Source organism: Pieris napi, chromosome 14 (genome assembly GCF_905475465.1).
Source record: "Pieris napi chromosome 14, ilPieNapi1.2, whole genome shotgun sequence".
In the NCBI taxonomy this organism is placed as follows: domain Eukaryota; kingdom Metazoa; phylum Arthropoda; class Insecta; order Lepidoptera; family Pieridae; genus Pieris; species Pieris napi.
The window spans coordinates 12411187-12430264 of record NC_062247.1 but is presented as its reverse complement, the minus strand read 5'-3'; the positions used below and the strand labels follow the sequence as shown (position 1 = coordinate 12430264).

The 19078-nt window shown below is 35.5% G+C and overlaps 2 protein-coding genes across 3 annotated transcripts; one reads left to right on the top strand and one right to left on the bottom strand.

The window, feature by feature from the left end:
- Positions 1 to 183: 183 nt before the first annotated feature.
- LOC125056033 (ruvB-like helicase 1) lies at positions 184 to 5913 on the top strand. Its single transcript, XM_047658867.1, has 10 exons — positions 184 to 420; positions 641 to 769; positions 854 to 1028; positions 1192 to 1394; positions 3036 to 3204; positions 3293 to 3384; positions 3488 to 3594; positions 5112 to 5214; positions 5332 to 5423; positions 5512 to 5913. The coding sequence occupies exons 1-10, from the start codon at positions 280 to 282 to the stop codon at positions 5669 to 5671; spliced, it is 1371 nt and encodes a 456-aa protein (XP_047514823.1). The 5' UTR covers positions 184 to 279; the 3' UTR covers positions 5672 to 5913.
- Positions 5875 to 18952, bottom strand: LOC125056032. 2 transcript variants are annotated; one of them, XM_047658865.1, is made up of 14 exons: positions 18773 to 18952; positions 13018 to 13110; positions 11862 to 12003; positions 10158 to 10298; positions 9743 to 9911; positions 9477 to 9591; positions 9279 to 9395; positions 8950 to 9145; positions 8594 to 8759; positions 8036 to 8153; positions 7763 to 7883; positions 7458 to 7631; positions 7226 to 7310; positions 5875 to 7139 (listed from the first exon to the last, which is right to left on the bottom strand). In XM_047658865.1, exons 2-14 carry the CDS (start codon positions 13082 to 13084, stop codon positions 5997 to 5999), a joined length of 2754 nt encoding a protein of 917 aa, XP_047514821.1. In that variant the 5' UTR covers positions 13085 to 13110; positions 18773 to 18952; the 3' UTR covers positions 5875 to 5996. The 2 variants fall into 2 exon arrangements, with proteins under 2 accessions (XP_047514821.1, XP_047514822.1); XM_047658866.1 differs by having other exon boundaries at positions 18778 to 18952.
- Between the last annotated feature and the right edge of the window lie 126 nt (positions 18953 to 19078).

Sequence of the window (19078 nt, the reverse complement as noted above, 5' to 3'; positions counted from 1 at the left end):
TAAAAATATATGATCAAGTGTGCCAAAGAAAGCTCCTTTTCTTTGCTCTCTTTTTACAACCGTGTTAGACATAAAATATATCGATCAAATCACATAGTATCTATGTATAATATTAGTCCATCAATCGACCACGGACTTAACAGACAAGTAACACTATCTATATTCTATTATCATTTATCATATTGTCTCTGGTTTTTAGAATTTCAAACAAGCGCGAACTGCGAAGAAGCGAAAAGGAACTTTTATTACTCAAACACAGCAGTTATTTTATTGGCAAAAATGAAGATTGAAGAAGTCAAGAGCACTGCTAAAACTCAGAGAATTTCAGCTCATAGTCACATAAAAGGTTTAGGATTAGATGAAAATGGGATACCTATTCAGATGGCAGCCGGTCTCGTGGGCCAAGAATCTGCTAGAGAGGTGTGTTATTATTTTGATTAAGGATATTATCAATGTTCTCTTTTGTTTTTAATTATATAAGTTTTTAAAACTAAATTGGTATTATAGAAGGAGCTGAAGAAGTGAAGGTATTGATCAAACACTAAGGTTATGTTTTGGTTGCTATGATAAACTACTAAATATAATTTAAAGTAAAAATAACTATTATTAATAAAATCATTAACTTAATAATTTGTTACAGGCGGCTGGATTAGTGGTTGATATGATTAGAAGCAAAAAAATGGCTGGTAGAGCACTATTACTAGCAGGCCCACCTGGGACAGGCAAAACTGCCATTGCTCTAGCAATTGCGCAGGAACTTGGTAATAAGGTAATTGACGTGATTCCATGTGCTAGTCAAAGTCCTGTGGCAGAGGTCAAAGTATTTTTAGTATTGAAATGTAAATCTTTCTAGGTACCATTTTGTCCTATGGTAGGCAGTGAAGTATATAGTACTGAGATAAAAAAGACTGAAGTTTTGATGGAAAATTTCCGCAGAGCGATAGGTTTGCGTATCAGAGAAACAAAGGAAGTTTATGAAGGAGAGGTCACTGAGCTGACACCAGTTGAGACAGAAAATCCCGCTGGAGGCATGTATTTTGAAACTTTCAACTTTTAAATAATTGCATGTAAGATACATTCTTTTTATGTCAGCCAACATTGCTGCTAAACATTATGAATGTTATGGATAATGACAATGATGGTGATTATTATTTAACAAATAAAACATTTAAAGTAGAAATTTGTTTCCAGGTTATGGGAAAACTGTATCACATGTCATCATAGGATTAAAGACTGCAAAAGGCACAAAACAATTAAAGTTGGATCCCACCATTTATGAGTCACTTCAGAAAGAAAAGGTTGAAGTGGGTGATGTCATTTATATTGAAGCAAATTCTGGTGCTGTTAAGCGTCAAGGAAGAAGTGATACATTTGCTACAGAATTTGATTTAGAGGTATTTCTTTTTAAATACTATACAGAATATTTTGTGTTATTGTAATTTTTATAAGATATAAAAAAAACTTAATTCTTTAGTTTGTTGAACATAGCACACCATTTTGGTACAAATATAGTGAATAAACTATTTTTATGTAAATTACTATTAGTCAAAAAACTTACTTTATTTAGTAAACTACAGTAGAACCTCGATAACGTAAACCTCGGTAACATAAAAACCTCTGTTACTTCAAAAAATACTATGTTCCCTTCCCATCGGAGCCCAAAACCTCTATAACTTAAAATACGCAACCTCTATAACGTAAATAAATAATCTCTGTATAGGCCCTCAGTAACTAAAATAAATGTTTCCACAACCTCTATAACATAAAATTGTTTGTGAATGAGTCATTTTATAAGTGTCAAAACAAATGGTTTCGGTATTTATTGCTTGCACGTGTTTACTAATGTATTGTTAACGTAAACAATACATTACCTATTGTTTGCTTTATCTAAATTCTTCAAAGCTTTGCGGCGGTTAGGTTTGTGACAACGACTTACTTGCATCATAAGTTAATGTATTCTCCTCTCTATTTGTCATTGAAAATCAAATCGATTTAGAAACAGTGAATTTTTTAAAACGAAAGAAAATCACAGATTTTTTTAAGTAGACTAAACCTTTAGTTGTTGTTTTATTTTTATGTAATGTAAGTAATGTGAATAAATATGATTACATATTTAATTTTCTATCCTTCTGATGCATTCAAGTAAAAATGGGAGGAAGGGTACATAGAAACATGTACATTGTACATACCTCTATATTAAGCCGCATTTATATTTATCTGACGTGTTGTGTTGTGATGCTCTCTGTCGTGATGGCTACTGTTCACATTGATATGACGTGTTATGATGCATTATGACGGTTTTTTGTATCAGTTCCGTCTTGACTCCCAGAGAGTTCACACATTTGCAATGTTTTTTCAAGAATCATCCGATTCAGATTCAGATTTTGAAGAAGAGTTGGAATTATTGGCGTTGGCAACGCTTCTAACTTCTCCTATCTCTTCCCAAATAGCTGCTCTCATAACTTGATCTTTATATTCTTTACATTTTGGATTATAAATCACTTTAAATTGTCTTACGTATTCAATTAGTTGCTCTTCGTCCATTTCTGAAGCGTAATAACACAACACTGGCGCGTGCACACTAGTCTGATGCGGTATGACGTCTCACGGCACCGCCCCCCGCACCTCACCCTTTCTGACGCGGACCGGGATCGCCTGTGACACGACACATCAGAAGCCGTCATAACACACCGCATTGAATAAATGTGAACGCTTCCATATTAAATGTATGAAACTGATACCGTTCTGATGCATCACAACACAATACGTCAGATAAATGTAAATGCGGCTTTAACCTTTACCTGACATAGAACCTTGATAACTTAAAACCTCTATAACATAAAATATTTTGTGTTTCCCTTGGACTTTATCTTATCGAGGTTCTACTGTATTAATTTAGACTCCATGGAGCCCATATTGAAACACTTGTCTCTGCATTTTTATCATAGCATTAATGACAACAAAAGTGTACATTCAATAATCAATTCCAATTAGTATTTGTTTTTAAACAGATATAAATTTAACTAATTTTTTAGGCAGAAGAGTATGTACCGCTTCCAAAAGGAGATGTTCACAAAAAGAAAGAAGTGGTCCAGGATGTAACTCTGCATGACCTGGACTGTGCCAACGCCAGGCCCCAGGGTGGACACGACATAATGTCTATGATGGGACAGCTTATGAAACCAAAGAAGACAGAAATTACAGGTTACTATAATTATAGCTTGCCTGTTATATATTTTTTCAAAATTGTTTTTTCAGACTTACCATATATGTATAATTTTTTTTTTTACAGATAAATTGCGAAAGGAAATCAATAAAGTAGTAAATAAATACATTGACCAAGGTATAGCAGAATTAGTGCCAGGAGTACTGTTCATTGATGAGGTAATCAGTCAGTCAGTTGCTTTAGTTTCAATCCTTCCTGAATTATAGTGTAAATATGAATTTTTTACTGCAGCTGAGTTGATAAATGATCATAATTTTTCAGGTGCACATGTTAGATATTGAAACATTCACTTATCTGCACCGAGCTCTGGAGTCTGCAATAGCTCCCATAGTTATTTTCGCAACCAACAGAGGGCGTTGTCAAATAAGGTTTGTTTTCCCTATTCTTCTACGGAAAAATAATATTTCATGCTATAATTGTTAATAGGCTATTTTTTAAAATTCAAATTAAACGTGTTGGAGTACCACTGATCCGTCTGGCGTCCCATGGTTGTAAACACGTAAACAAAAGTCAAGTATTTACGTGTTAATTATCATTCTTAAATGATACAAATACACAAATATATTTCAACGAAATTTCTAGATACAGTAGAACCTCGTTCAGTCGAACCTCGATAAGTCAAAAACCTCCAAATCTCGAAAAAATGTTTTGTTCCCTTCCCTTAAAACACCAAAACCTCCATTACTTGAAATCTTGACCCTCTGTTAGGCTGCTGCCTCGAATTTCGCGGGCAGCGGGGCGGCAGCGGCTGCGGCGCGGGAGCGAGGCGGCCAACGCATACCTGTTCTCCAAACCAGCGGGCAGATCGCGCGGCACTATAGCGGTGTAGTGTTGTGTTCGTGGTTGTGTAGTCGAGATATTTGTTTTTATTCGCGAACGAAATGTCTAAAAAACGGCGACAACATCTTTTTGATTCAAATTTATTCCTAACGCTCGATTTATTGTGGGCAAAAATATGTTATATGCAAAAATATAGTTCCATATGGGTCTCCTTTCAAAGATTGCTGAAATAATTTGCTCTTGCACGTCCGAGGTCATTTTGATACGTCACAAAAAATATATACAGCACTATACTACAATGCATACGCGCAACGCGGGCGGTCACCGCTTGACTGGATTGCACCGCTCGTTACCCGCCACCGCGCCGCTGCCACGCCGCTGTTTTCGAGAACCGGTCCATTTGATTTTACGCATAATATCCTGCCGCTCCCGCGCCGCAGCCGCCGCCGCCCCGCTGCCCGCAAAATTCGAGGCAGCAGCCTTAATCGAAATAATCACCGAGTCCCTCCAAGCCATTTTGGTACATATTTTCACTCTATAACTCGAAAAATTAAATTTGACCTCTGTATCTCGAACATAGGAACGTTTTATTTTACAACCTTTACAACTTGATCATTTGGAATTTATTATCTCTATTGTTCGAACAAAAATAAGTTTAAGACTTTAAGAACTTGCCGACAATGTGAGTACACTATTGTTTCTTAGAAAACATTTTAGGAGTACACAATAATAAATTTATGACTCATGGAAACACGTGTTTGCTTGCTTTGTGTCAGGTGTTCAATTTTGATTCTCTTTGAAATTTAGCTAAGCCAGTCATTTGTTTCAAAACCTCAAACTCTTTATGTCGCATCAAAATCCGCCTAAGTCGAAATCCTCCATAAGTTGAAAACTCTATAACTCGAATTTTTTGGCGTCTCCCTTGATGTTCGACTTATAGAGGTTCTACTGTATATAAATATTGATTTTTTGATAAATTATTAATGATTGTGTGTAAGTTATCCATAGCACTTTTTAAAGCCTTTATGTTTTAAAGGTTTTTCATGCTATCAAATAGCCTATTATGGGTTACATTGAAAAATATGTTCTTATTTGTATTTTTCAGAGGAACAGAGGACATTATCTCCCCTCACGGCATTCCCTTAGACCTGTTAGATAGACTACTCATAATAAGGACATTGCCATACAATAAAGCTGAGCTATTACAGGTACATCATTGAAGCAATATTAGTTTTCATAATATAGAGATGTGCTTTATTTAGTACTGACGTGATTACATCCACTCGACATTGACTGCTCCATCTGATAAGATGAACCTTTTACAGATATTAAAACTGCGTGCGACCACAGAGGGAATATCAATTGACGATGAGGCATTGGCAGCACTGGCCGAGATCGGCACCAATAGTACTCTTAGGTATTTCCATTATTATTATTACATGAAGTAGTTCTAGCATTAATGACAAAGATCAGTGTCAGAACTAATATAATATTTTTTTGATTAGGTACGCAGCACAACTGCTGACGCCGGCGATGTTAGCGGCGCGAGCAGATGGCGCCACTCGTATTGCGCCGGCGCATCTCACGTCCGTGCACTCACTCTTCTTAGACGCTAAGTCTTCAGCCAAGATCCTGACGCAGCACTCTGATAAATATATGAAATAATTTAAGAAAAAGGACTAAATTACGTTATGACAATTAATTTTTCGTTTACAATAATGTAATTAGATTGTTCCACGAGGAGCAGAGCGGAGAGCTTTTTGCATAAGAGCAGTTTAGTTTTGAAGGATTACTATCTGTGATTTACTTTTATGTTTTAATTCGTACTTTCTGTTCTCCAATGTTATGTTACGCCAATGAAACATTTGTTTAATAAATAGGTTTAATTAAATATAAAAGTTCCTTAATCTATCTTATTTACACATCCTTTTAACCTTTTTTACATAAATGACACAACCTGTACAACGCTTCCATTGATACAATATTTACATTAGTAATTCTCATTGATGTACTCTTTTTTCAAGTCTTTCGTAAACGAAGGCACGTACCGAGGGTCGTTAGATCTCTTAACGGGGGCTGTCGTGGGAGTAGTGGTGATGGGAGGAGAGAATGTGGGCAAATCGACCTTCATCACTGTGGGTTCAGCGGTGTGTCTGTAAAGCGCCTCGAATTGCATTTCTTCTGGGTAAGAATGTGATCGGATTTTCTTCTCTTCTCTTGCATTAGTCGGGTAAACTATAACGATTTTTTCACCCTCCCTATGCAGTGCTACGGGAGGCAAGGCCGTGCTAGTGGCTACGGACGGGCCGGCTACTACTTGCAGCATTTCTGTGGGGGCCGCTTTTAATCTCTCCGTGGTTGTGGTGGGCGTTGTGGATGACGATGTGGTGGTAGAGATGACTACGGGAATGTCGGGATCCTCAGGGGTCTCGAACTCTCGCTTCTCTCCCGGCGGACCCATCGTTTGAAGCATTTCAATTTTCATTTCTAAAGTCGGCGTCGGAACGGGGACGGAATCTGTAGCGTTCAGTTCTTCGGTTGGTATGAATCGTGCGGTTGATTTTGGAAGCTCTCTCGAGCCAAATATTGGCAGACGTGGAGCGTAGGCGGAAACTAATGGTAGAAGAGTATCTCTTGCGTATCTTTCTGCTCTCGATATGAAGGAAGCTAGACGCGCAGGAAGAAACTGAACGGCAAAACTGGTTTCTTCTTTGTCTGCCTTGGCGTCAAAGTGGTCACTCGTTGGAGTAGTTACGTCAAAATGTTTCGCTTTTCGTAAAGGAGGGGCTGCTGTAGATCTGGGAGCAGACGTCGGTCGAAGGAGGGGTTCTGATATCTCGTGCATCTCTTCGGGGTTGTCGGATCTTTGTCTCGGAGTCTTTCTCGGTCTAGGTCTAAGGACAGGCTCGGCGATCTCCACTAGACCGCTGGGTGCAGTTTTGGTGTTTGTCATTCCAAAAGCACGGCCAGTGTCACCTCCGCCCCATTCGTATGTATCCACAAGTGCAAAAGGTCTCTGTGGTGACTCTTCGGGAAGCTCGTTGTCATGCGGATCGTCGCCGATGATGTTGGTCCCGTTGTCATTTAATACTATATCTTCCTTTATATTTGTTTCGTTAACGATTCCGTCAATCTGAATATGAACAAAAAATAAAAAGTCAAATGTATTTGGGTTTGATATCTACTATATCATTAGTAATACATATATACTATACATACCGGTTTCATTTCACAATCACCAGGATAAAGAGGTAATTGAACCGACTCATCCGATAGCAACCATAAAAGTTTGCAAAATGAGGATCTGTAAAATTAACAGTAACGTTAAATTTTTGTGTGAGAGATTGATGTGAGCGAAAATTTTCCTAATTCCTTTACGCATACGCAATATACCTAGACAGGACTTAAATTTCTATTTTTGCTATACCAATATCTCTAAATAGGTTCTTACGTTTTTCCAAAGCTATCAGTGATGAGTAGTTTATCGAGATGCACTCGCTTAGCACCGGCGCTCAGCCAGCCGTTGTAAGCGGCGTAGTGAAGTGTGGCCTTTAGAGGAACGCCCAATGCCGGGTGTGGGACTAGAACTCGTGTCCATCTGCTCATACCCGAGCTGTCCTCGCGTCTGAAAACATATGTATATATTTTAAATATTTATTCATTGCACTTATTAGGTAGTTTTCCGCAGTGTAAAAGCAATACTAGGAATTGTAGTAATTAAATTTGTCTATTAAAGTTTTAACGTGAATAATTTACTTGGTCATAGGGAAGGATTCGTTGAGGCCCGAGTCTCCGTGTAGAGTTAATGTTACTCGACCAAAGTTAGGCTTTTCTCCTGCATCGATTCCACCCCACACTTCCACATGGTACTGATGCGCTAAAAATAAAAATAAAACTGTTAAAATTATAACGAAAACAATATCTATCATTCTAATAACTCACCGCTCGTCAAATTAAAATCACGGAACCGATGCGATGATTTTTTTTGTAAATTATTTTGTAAAATTCGAGCTTGATTTTATTACGTACCACAAAAAGGTTCTTCTTCTCTCGTCAATAAATAAAGCTGACCTCTTCCAAGAGAACGGTCAGCGTAATAACCCATGTTACCGCATCGTCGTTCCGCATCACATGGGAAGCATCGACCCTGGAATTATCATACATTTGATGACCTCCTCAAAGTACTTATTTAGGATAGACCATTTCACAAGAAACAACTATTCAAATCCTGTAGTGCGGCAGTTGGTATGTCAATTACAAAGAGGTGTTACTAGACAAGTGTAGTTCCAAAGGGCACGATGACATCAAGTTGTGTAGTTCTAAGGAGCATTCTCCGGAGTGCAATCTATAGAAGACTGAAAGGCAGGCTGAAGGCAACGGTAAAGAAGTTTAGATTCAACGAATGAATTGTCGTCTATAATTTGTTTAGTTTGTCTCGCAATAGATCCAAGGCACCCAGAGGTGAGCTTGATTTTGAGGTGAGAAAGAGTAAGCTGTTGCCAAAATACCGAGTTTTACCCTTGAAAAGGCAACATTTCTTGTAATTTATCAGGCATTACATTAATTAAACAGATATTGCGTAATTACCTCCGAAAAAGCGTCGTAATTTGAGCAAGGGAATGCGGGAAAGTGGCACTTAGGCGACACGGAATCTGTGAAGAATTTGTACGCTCTCCGATGGTTGCACAGTGACCTGCCCTCTATAGACGCCGCTGCCCATGGAAGAACCAAGTCTGACACAGCACCAACAAATCTGAAATATTAATTTGACAATAAAAATTAACACAATGATGTTGATGATGATGATTATGTTTATCACAATCAATTTATGATTTATAAGATAAGTTTTCGTTATTGTCTGAACTGATTGGAAATATTCATATTAAGAACATGCTCGAATATAACTGTCTAATTTCTATTTGACCAATACATGTTTGTCTTACAAGTTAGAGCATCCGTGCTGTACTCTCCCTCCATTTGGGTAGAAGTCTACATGGCCCAGTGGTTGTGCGGCGCCTAGACCTCCCAGAATCAGATTCTCTCCGTTCGAGTGGATTACATCTACGAATTTAGCATCATTTTTGTCTAAACGAGCTCTCGGGTCTTGAAATTCAAATAGCGGGCCCGCTGGATCCAAGCCTGTAAAATTACTATTATACAGTTTCCCGATCATCATTAATGTATGTATATACCAGAAGCTATGTTAGTCTGGGTATACAGGATAATTATTTTATTAATTATTGTGATATTATGAGTGTAAGATGAAAGGTACCTGTTATGCGACTTATATTTTTAAGTTCAGAGCCGGCGAATCCTGCAACATGGGCTCCTAAACTAAATCCTATTAAGTGAATGTCCTCGAAACGAACATCTATGTTATCCGCCAAACCTGGATTGAACAATTTCTTATTAGTACCTTAATACAAACATTACAAGAAAATATTAATATAAACATACAATGAAAACATACCTTGTAACATCATAGCAAGCTGTTTCCCAACAAGCCTCGTGTTAGCCGCGGCCCTTAAATAATTTGGCATCGACGCTCCTCCTTCCCAGTCTACACAGATCACGTTGCATTCTTCCTGTTACAGAAATTATGCATAAGTTTGGCAGTAAAAAGTTTTGTACAAAAAAAACTTAAACAGTTACTATTTTAACGGGTTTCCGACTGCGATTTCGTCGAAACTTAAATTTGTCAAAGCGCACAATAAATATAACTTTAAATTAACTCACTACAGCCATTAAAGCGGAGCGCATTTCGTACACCCAGACATTATCGCAATTAGAGCCGAAGCCGTGAACAATGACCCGTGTGGGGCGCGCCGCGTCAAAGGCCCGAGTTGCCCAACTCCAAGCTGCAGACATGTTGCTTGCTGAGACTGCCAGAAGTGGCTGGTCACCTCTAAGAACAAGCTCAGTTAGTTGGTATATGAAGACGGTACGAAATAAGAAGTTTAGGTACTATAAAATTAATTATTATATGATTGTATGTGTCATATAACATAAATATAATTGAAAAAGGCATACATAAATTAAAATATATTCGGCAAACACAATATTACCATTAAACAGTATGCTTTCTATAACGTTAAATCAATATATTGTGAATGTAATCAAATAAAAACACGGAATATTTTTCTAGAAATACCTGCTTATCGTGGAATAGAGTAGAAACTGAGTGCCGACCTCTTTCGGAGGACTGGGAAGCGTTTCCAAATAAGCGAATGGCCCTGCATCTTCAAAACATCCAAATTCTCCATAACACACACTGCCTTGGGACCTCTTTATCCTGAAATAATTAAGTGTGATACAACTAAGTAGTTGGTGAGTTTACATCGTTATGAATATTTATTACTTACATCATCTTTAATTGCTTTCTTTCTATTATAATTTCTCTAATCGGTTTTCTATTACGTATAGAAAGTACAGTACATTTTCAAGAATGTTTCATTCATCATTATAATACCATGGTATACTTACAAAATGAATACTTAATTAGCGTAAAGTATAACGATAAAAGCTAATGGCTATTTAATCTACCTGCTCTTATTAAACAGAGTAATTTACTAAATTAAATTAACTGTCCTTTAGATTTCGTCTAAAGAAGCTAGTAAAGCTTAAATTAAACCGTTAGAGTCAGCAATTCTGTCTCTGTTACCCACTTAACCAAGTTCATAGATAAACAAAATGAGGCAATCCATGTTGTAGCTTTCCAAACAACAAAATGTTTTCGCCTTTCAAGCTGTCTATTATACAAATATTACTCGTGTATTGTCAGCAAATGGCTGAACATGTTTTAAGCTGTCATGACGGTTAAATACGATTTAGGACACGCTGAATATGTCACCTCGTCTGCAGTGGGAAAAGAACATATAGGACATAGGTATATATATTTTGTGTTGTTATCGGATTCTTAACGCAAGTACGTGCTTTGCATGTACTTTCTAAAACTTTTCTTGTTTCCCAAACTTCGAATCTTCAACTGCACTAATGACGTCGAATAACCTGCGCGTGTGCGCAGTTTTCAATAAACATCAAACGATCTTAACAAAATGCTTTCACATTAAATTAACAATTTCGTGAGAATCGTGAGCAGTAGGGAACACTCGAATTGCAGTAGCCTGCGAAATTTTTACTGCCTATAGAAAGTAACCAAGCGGTGAAAGCATGATTAGACTTTCTGATAAAATGCATTCAAATATCCTAAAGACCTGCGAATTTATGCCACTTTTCTGAGAAAGTTTGGATCTATTACGTGAAAACGAATTGGAAGTTAAGATTTTCTTCACTCTAACATTTAAGTAATATATCACCAAGGTTTATTGAGATCAATCTTACAAGTAATGTCCCTTCTCTCGGCGCCCTTTCTTATCCGCATTCCGCTGACAACGGTACGATACTGTCCATAGAATTCCGAATGGTTTAAAAATCTCTTTGTTGTAATATTGTTCACTTATTACTTTATTGTTTAGATCAATAACATGGCCTAATTACGTAGTTTATTATTGATTCAGGAAAAAAAATTCTTAAAACCTAATTGACCAGAGCTCACACAGACAGATAGGTATCTAATCAACATTAATTATTATAGACACACCAGTAATGTATCCAACTTTGTTTATCTTGGGTATGGTAGGATACAAGAAGTTAGAGGTAAGGAGGGACCTTACTATCACGTTTAATTATATAGGGTTAAATTAATAATAGTTTTTAGGGAAATAAGGTAAAATAAATAATAGTTTTTTTTATTATCTAGATTTTGTAAAATATTGTAAATTTCTTCAGTAACTATACATTCTTTAAAGTTAATGTCCTATTTCGTTTTTAAATATGGCCGGTGATTTAATATTACCTCGTTCGTCCCTTCCTTAGCTCCCATTGCTTTATAGAATATCTAACAGCAGCCAACAGTTCCGAGTCTCGTTTCTCATCTTCAGCCTCCTGCGCTGCTGTCACCGCTGGTCCTGCGCCTCGCCACGCATCTAGTTCTGCATCTAGAAAAAATGCATTTTTATTTCCTTTATATAAGTAAAGTATTTCGTGTCACTTTGCGTCAATCTTTGACGTGTTTTGTGATGTGAGGAACATTATATTATTTGTTGCGTCCCGTACGCATTATTTTATAATAAAATGCGTCCTGAGAGATTCTATCTGTGCCCAACAGCTTGGGTTGAGGGTTTAGAATAACATGCTTAGCTTTCCAAACATTTGAAGAACCTAATACTGACATCAATATTTTACATACACACACACAATGGAATGGAAATGGCTTTAGGACACTAGGTTACCTGAATTGCATACGGATTTGACTTTTTGCGGCCTTGATATCACGTTGTAGGGCATTGTGTAAGTAACGCATGTGGCCTACTCCGGACGAAAGTAAGCCGCTCCCAGCCATCGTAAATGGTGAGAAACTTGAACGCTTTTTATTACGATTGTGCACTAGTGGAGTACCTGCTTGAGCGTGTTAATAGTTGGCAGTAATTGCAGTAATTTGGTCTCTTTATATACAACGATTAATTATAGTCAGTTGTGACTATAATCGTTGACTGTGTGCAATCCTAATGTGCTCCAAGAACTCGGTTTCGTTGTACCTATGTACTTTTGTCTCCGACACTATCGACATATTTTATGTTCGCAGAGTGAATTCACAGTAGCGATATTGTGTGTATTATGTGTTAAATATTAGATACTTTATTATATTTTATTTTTTCTCGACATTATCGTATTGGCATAGTCTGTAAGGATAACGAGTGTACTTCTGTAATAAATATATAAAAAATATTATGTAGATATTAAGTTTATTTAATATACTACAAGTACGTTCAAGTAAAATTAAATTACATTCAGGTGCTAAGGTAGAAGGTAGATTTAGAGAGTAGGTATCACAAAATTGCATTAAAGCTGTGTTTTTAAAGAGAATACGGCATTGAGTTAATTTTATTACAGGTTAGGTGCAAAAATTCCGATGTTAACGCCATCGCAATCATTGTATTGGGTACACTTACACTTAGCTACTACTAGGGTGGATAGAGTTAGGAGTAAGGCGATCGAGCGCCAAACGTGCGTCGCCATCCATACGGCCCAGCATTCACAAACACCTGGAAATAAGTTTTATCACATTGAATAAAATTGAAAGGACTGATTTTGAATGAATCATTTTTCAAAACTAGAATTAGGTTAAGGTATAGGAATCTGCTCACGTAATCAAAAAATACGATGATTCTATTATTATTGTTATGATTATAAGGTAAACAATTGTGTGTTTGTTTTGAAGTTTTCATTGAAACCGCAAGTTAATTGTCATATGTCGGAAACCACAAAAACGTTTCCATATATCTATCTCTGCAATTATTCTAAACAATAAGATCATTATAGCACCCTACAGCAAAATACTATAGTAGAATGGCTTTTGTCTCGAAAATAATTGTCGTCCAACTTGTTACACCCATACAAATCTCTATTGTTATAGTTTTAATTTTTGTTCAAAAAAGGAAATTGAATCTAGACCGATTGTTTGAGGTTTTTATTTCTTGCACACGGGATTATTTTGTAATCGAATGCGGCCTGAGAACCTGACACCTTTATTTTATATAGATACGTTTCTAATAAATCACAATACTTTTGCCTAAATTGTGTCTGTTCTCTATAAGGATAAAATCGGAAATTAATAAAAAAAAATTGGCTTAGATCAGAGCTAATAAGGAGAGGTAGAGACACTTTATTAAACGTATCACGTGTATTAGTACAGGATAATAGAGCTATAAATCTTATCTAATATGACACTGGAGAACAATTAAATATCGTTTGTGACAATGTCTTAATACATGTTACAACTCTTATAAGCAGTAGGAAGGACATTGAGAAGTTGTAAAGAGTAAAGTAAAACCTTCCTTGATATCAGTGATTGCCTTGTAGATCGGATAGTGACTCAACCTCAAAGGAGGTGCGTTTGAACCCCGTATTTGTACCCCGTACCAATGATTTTTCGATGTACGTATATGCGCAGTGAATACTGGCTGATAAGGTAAAAATAGACAGCGTGTATCAAACAAGACTGACTACAAAATGATCAAGGATTTTTTTTTATTAATATAGGAATTTAAAAAAAAATTGACGCTGAAGGCGCATACACACATGTTAATAAAAACGAAAGGCTGCCTTTGATATGCAGGTTAACCTCGTCCAATTGTTGCTGCACTCAATATATATAGATACAGTCACTTTATTTTTAAACCTTAATTCAATAGAAATATCACAATTTGTATTGTTCTTTCACGAATCGTAATTTATATATACATACATATATGTATTATCTAACAGCGACTTTGATTCTTTGACCATTATGCCCATTATAATATAGGAATAGTAATAATAGCCTTCAATTCAGATACTTTTAATTGATATAACATATTTACATATTCACTATACATATTTGTATCTCCTTCTTGAAGGTATTTGTGTGCCGTTTTTGGCTAAGGCCTCCTTCAAATTCCACCATTCCTGTCTGCACTGTGCCACTCTCTGCCATGTACTACCTGTTGTTCCCTAAATTTGGCCTATCCTCCTTTTGCACTTTAATAAGAGGTAATTCAAAGATGCTATGAGACCTATTTATAAGAAACATTTTTTTTTAAATTTATTAAAATTCAGTTGTTTTTATTAAAAGTCCGTTTCCAATTTAGATGTCTCTTATGGGCAAAATATAAAACAAATTATTTTTGGACGATGTTCATACTCGTCTATAAACATATTTTCCTAAGGATGTCGAGAGTGCTATCTTTTAGTGGCGTAGTGGTTTATTTAATTATATGTAATGATTATTATTAATACTGTAGAGGTAATAACCAAGACTTTAACAAGTTGCAAGTCCGGTTGAGTTAGCAACTCGTCTGTAGGGAAATATTTTATGTAACTTTTCATGCGGGCTCTTAAACGGGTTTCATTTGGCAATATCTTATTGCTCGTAGACAGAAAATATTACTAAATTTAGTAACGTTCTGTGGAAGGTAATGATAAATGTTTATGGTGACTGTCTCAAGATATATGTATTAAATAAGTAATCAAAGTAATTAAGAGTAACAGAAACAAGCGTTAAATATAAATGTATATACTACAAGGATATAGTGAAATATGCAATACTAGAGGAAATGATGAATATTCTAGTATCTGTTCACTGATATTATTTCATTTATTGTTGTAAATGAATCAACAAATGTTATTCTTTTAACTCTAGCTCAATTAAGCTTGATTAAGGTATATGAAAGTTATGCATGCTTTACACTCACAAATCGGGTTTAGATTTCAATTATACCCACCGATGAAAGCAATCTTCAATAATTGAATGTTCTATCGTGAGCCGAGTAATGATGAGTTTGATTGGATCAACATTATTTGCAATCAAACATGTCGGTCATGATCGTCAGTGACCCGAACGCGAAGGTTCGACCTTAATTTCATGGCTCGACGATGCTCGCAGCCGGATCCTATGAAATTGATATATTTCCGATTGGAATCTGATCATACCTAACGGATTGCTTTTCCGCATACCATCAATAAATACATTTTAAATAGGTTTATAGCGTACGATTACTTGCGGATATTATTATCTTAATGTGTCCGTTGAACATTGTGATTAAAAAAGATTTATTTTAGTTAATGAGTATATATTTTCGTTGGGAGAAAGGTTTTGAATGTTTATTGAATATCATTTCAAAAATAAACACTAATTTTACGGGTTTGAACTGTAAAATCCGACAAATCACAAATTTCAACGAATTTTTCATAAAGACACGCCTTTTGTCCTCCTTGATATTTGGTAATAGTTGTGGTCTATCATAAGATCGTACCGTTAAGGTATATGTAACGTTAAAAGGACTTCCTTTTAACATTACATATATGTACCATATTACGCCCTCCGTAATCGCTTATGGATCACATCAAGATATTAAGCATTGCCTGAGCATTGCGATATCACGATAGCATAATCAATATTATTTAGTGTTTTTTCGCAGAAGAGTTTGTCAGAAATTACAGAGGCTCTCCATTTTTTTTGGTTTCGTCTAATATACTGTGGCTACTGCGTTCCATTATCCAACCCGAGCTCTAAATCAAGGGTAAATTGCGGATGGACTCATCATGTTATAACGCGCGATGACCTCATGGCTACCCAAATGTAATCAGTTGAACTACTTTTTAGTTAAATTTTATAAACTATTTACCTAGTTTTATGAGTATGTCGAAACGGTTTTGATAGCGAATTTTATGCAATTAAAATTTAAACACAAAAGATGAATTAAAATATTTCTTTTGCAGAAATAATGCATTTACTGTTAAAGCTTGTATATATTTCCTATAGAATATGTAATGAAAGCGATAAAATAATAATTAGAAAATTGTAGACGTTTTACTATGGGATCGTCTAATTTCTAACAACACAATGATGCATGACGGAGAAGTGCGACTTTCACTTCGCTTCATGGTATTATCTTGCTTCAATTTGAAAGTTCAAAGCTGAGTTCATCACGAAGGCCGTTTGTGAAATATTGCTTTTTTTATAGTAGAACAATAGATTCCCAATTTGCATAGATAAGTTAAGATAAGTTCTTTCTGTTTTTGACCTGGTACTATTCGATTTTTGATTACGTTATTGTTGGTTTAGAGCAAATAATTTGTGCTATTCATAGAGATTAATGATAAAGGTTGAAGAGTTTAGAGGGTCAATGACAAACAGGCAACAATTCAATACTAAATATTGTAAGGTAAAAAATGCGTCGCCAAGGTGAACAGGTATCTGGGAACTACGCAAAACATTAAAATATTTACTTATGGATTTAATTACAAAATGATTGTGAATGTCTGTACATTTGTGTTAAACGCGAGTAATTTAACACAATGCATTGTTATTAATTAATTAATATAGTTAACAATATATGTAATGATAAACGTAATTTTAAATCAGTAAGAGCATCAAAATAATAATCATAATAGTTTTCGATTAATCGCAATTCTTATCAAGTAAATTATGTAGCTATAAGATATTCTACACTAAGTCTATAAAGAATAATGAATCAGATGTTAGATCTAATAAGGAATGTCCTTAGACCAAGTGAAAGCTGGATACAGATTATATAACATTTAAAATAAGCTTCAGACTTCGCATGTAGCTTCACTTGAATAAATTTGAACTTCTCAGTAACATATTATTTAATGAACCAAATATATTAACAAATCAAGATTGTTTTCCTGGAGTAAAAATCATGGAAGACATGGGCAACTAAAATCCTAAATAGGCGGTATTAAGGTGAAAGTAGCTTAGTGCTAACTTCAAAGTTATGTACACACATTGAATATATAAATATTCATTTTCAAGAGTGCTAATGTTTATGTAACTCAAAGACAAATATTAGATATTTTCAGTTATTATTAAATATACTTACTTAACTAGCACTTAATAAGGTAATTGGGGCAATGATTACAATATTAGTTATTACATTCTCCGTATATTAGAGTTCAACGCGTTTTCATTTTAATTTCAATTTTCGTATATATGGCTCTTAATTCAAAACCAATTTTAATTAAGAGCCTTCTATCATAATAATATATTTGGTTTACGCAAATAGCTACTTATTAAAATATAAAACATCTTTATCGGATATTAAAGCACTTCTTGCAGACGGAAACGGCTATCACACGAAATGCCAAGTTAAGTACATAATATAATACATTTAAGTTTATGTTGTGTCAATTCATATATTTTTATTCCAGCATTTGTACGAATAGAGTCTTGATTATACATCAACACGATGGATAAAGATACATAAGGATTCCATAAATCCATACCGTTATCCAGTAAGGCACTTTCGTAAGCAACCTAATTGATATACCACTTCACGCATTGTTTCCTCACAGCTATCGACATTCACCGAGCGCCAACAATAAGTTGCGTATGCAACCTTTTTTGTACAAACTTGTTGCAATCCATTGTTCGAAGGAAATTTGAAGAAAAACCGGGAAACGCGTTGCATGTTAGCAATTTGTCGGTATTTCTGCTAAAATTATTAATAAATAGCAGATGCAGGAAGACATTCGAAGGTTGTTTACAAGCGATTACTATGTTTTATAATGCACCGTATGAAAGAAGTTTTTATTCAAAAGAAGTAGTATATATTTCTCTTTAAACGAATTAGCTCTGTGCCATATAGAAACAAATGCATTCATTGTATTGATTGTGGAAGAACAAATAGTAATAAAAAATTCTTTAATTATAAATAGTTCCTTAAGAACATGCACTTCATGTCATATGACAAATGCACGAAGACCGGTTAAGTAGTTTTGATTTTAACGTTCGCAGATACTTCTACAACTCCAACACAATACAGTCTTTGACCTATTATACATATTTAATGGTAAAACTTAATTTTTATCGAAAACGATTCGCTTGTTTGTTTATTATAGTGATGATGATTCGCATTTTAAAGTTTATTCAAAATAAATATCACAATATATGTTTAAAAGTATTACTCGCATACTAAATTTCACTTCAATATACTCCAACTAGTTAATAAAAAGCTTGTTGGTACTGTTGTGTTGCTAATTAGGCCTTAGTAAAATATTGATAATTTATTTTAACTATAAAATGTTCAATATACTTAGCAAAGCGAAAACATTATCATCAATTCTTAAGCAGAACAGCCAATGCCACAGAAAAATATGCGCTTATATCACGTAAGGTCTAAGTATAAGAATATTAATTAGACAAACCTTACAGTTAGTCGGACACGGCTGGCTGACCCAAAATATTTATCCACCTATCACAAATGTAACATATAATCAAAACACAGGCACATAGGAACACACGTCGTATTGAACGTTTGCTTGAACGGGGCCAAAGCATACGCGTAGCTGAACGGCACGGCGTTAACTGCGCGGGCGCATAGAGAAACTCCGTCAAGAGAAATGTGGTTTCCCCACACAGTTACATCAGTGCTCTGGTTGTGTTTTGGCCGATGTTAACGTGGACATAACTTCCTCTTTCCGTTTCATCCACGTAACATCGATTATGCCAGC

Coding starts and splice junctions, on each gene's coding strand:
- LOC125056033 (XM_047658867.1), top strand. CDS start 280: ATGAAGATTGAAGAAGTCAAGAGCACTGCTAAAACTCAGAGAATTTCA. Junction 421..640: donor GCCAAGAATCTGCTAGAGAG/GTGTGTTATTAT, acceptor AATTTGTTACAG/GCGGCTGGATTAGTGGTTGA. Junction 5,215..5,331: donor ATAAAGCTGAGCTATTACAG/GTACATCATTGA, acceptor AACCTTTTACAG/ATATTAAAACTGCGTGCGAC.
- LOC125056032 (XM_047658865.1), bottom strand. CDS start 13,084: ATGGCGACGCACGTTTGGCGCTCGATCGCCTTACTCCTAACTCTATCC. Junction 10,299..11,861: donor CTAAGGAAGGGACGAACGAG/GTAATATTAAAT, acceptor TAATTATTTCAG/GATAAAGAGGTCCCAAGGCA. Junction 9,592..9,742: donor GCTCCGCTTTAATGGCTGTA/GTGAGTTAATTT, acceptor TTTCTGTAACAG/GAAGAATGCAACGTGATCTG.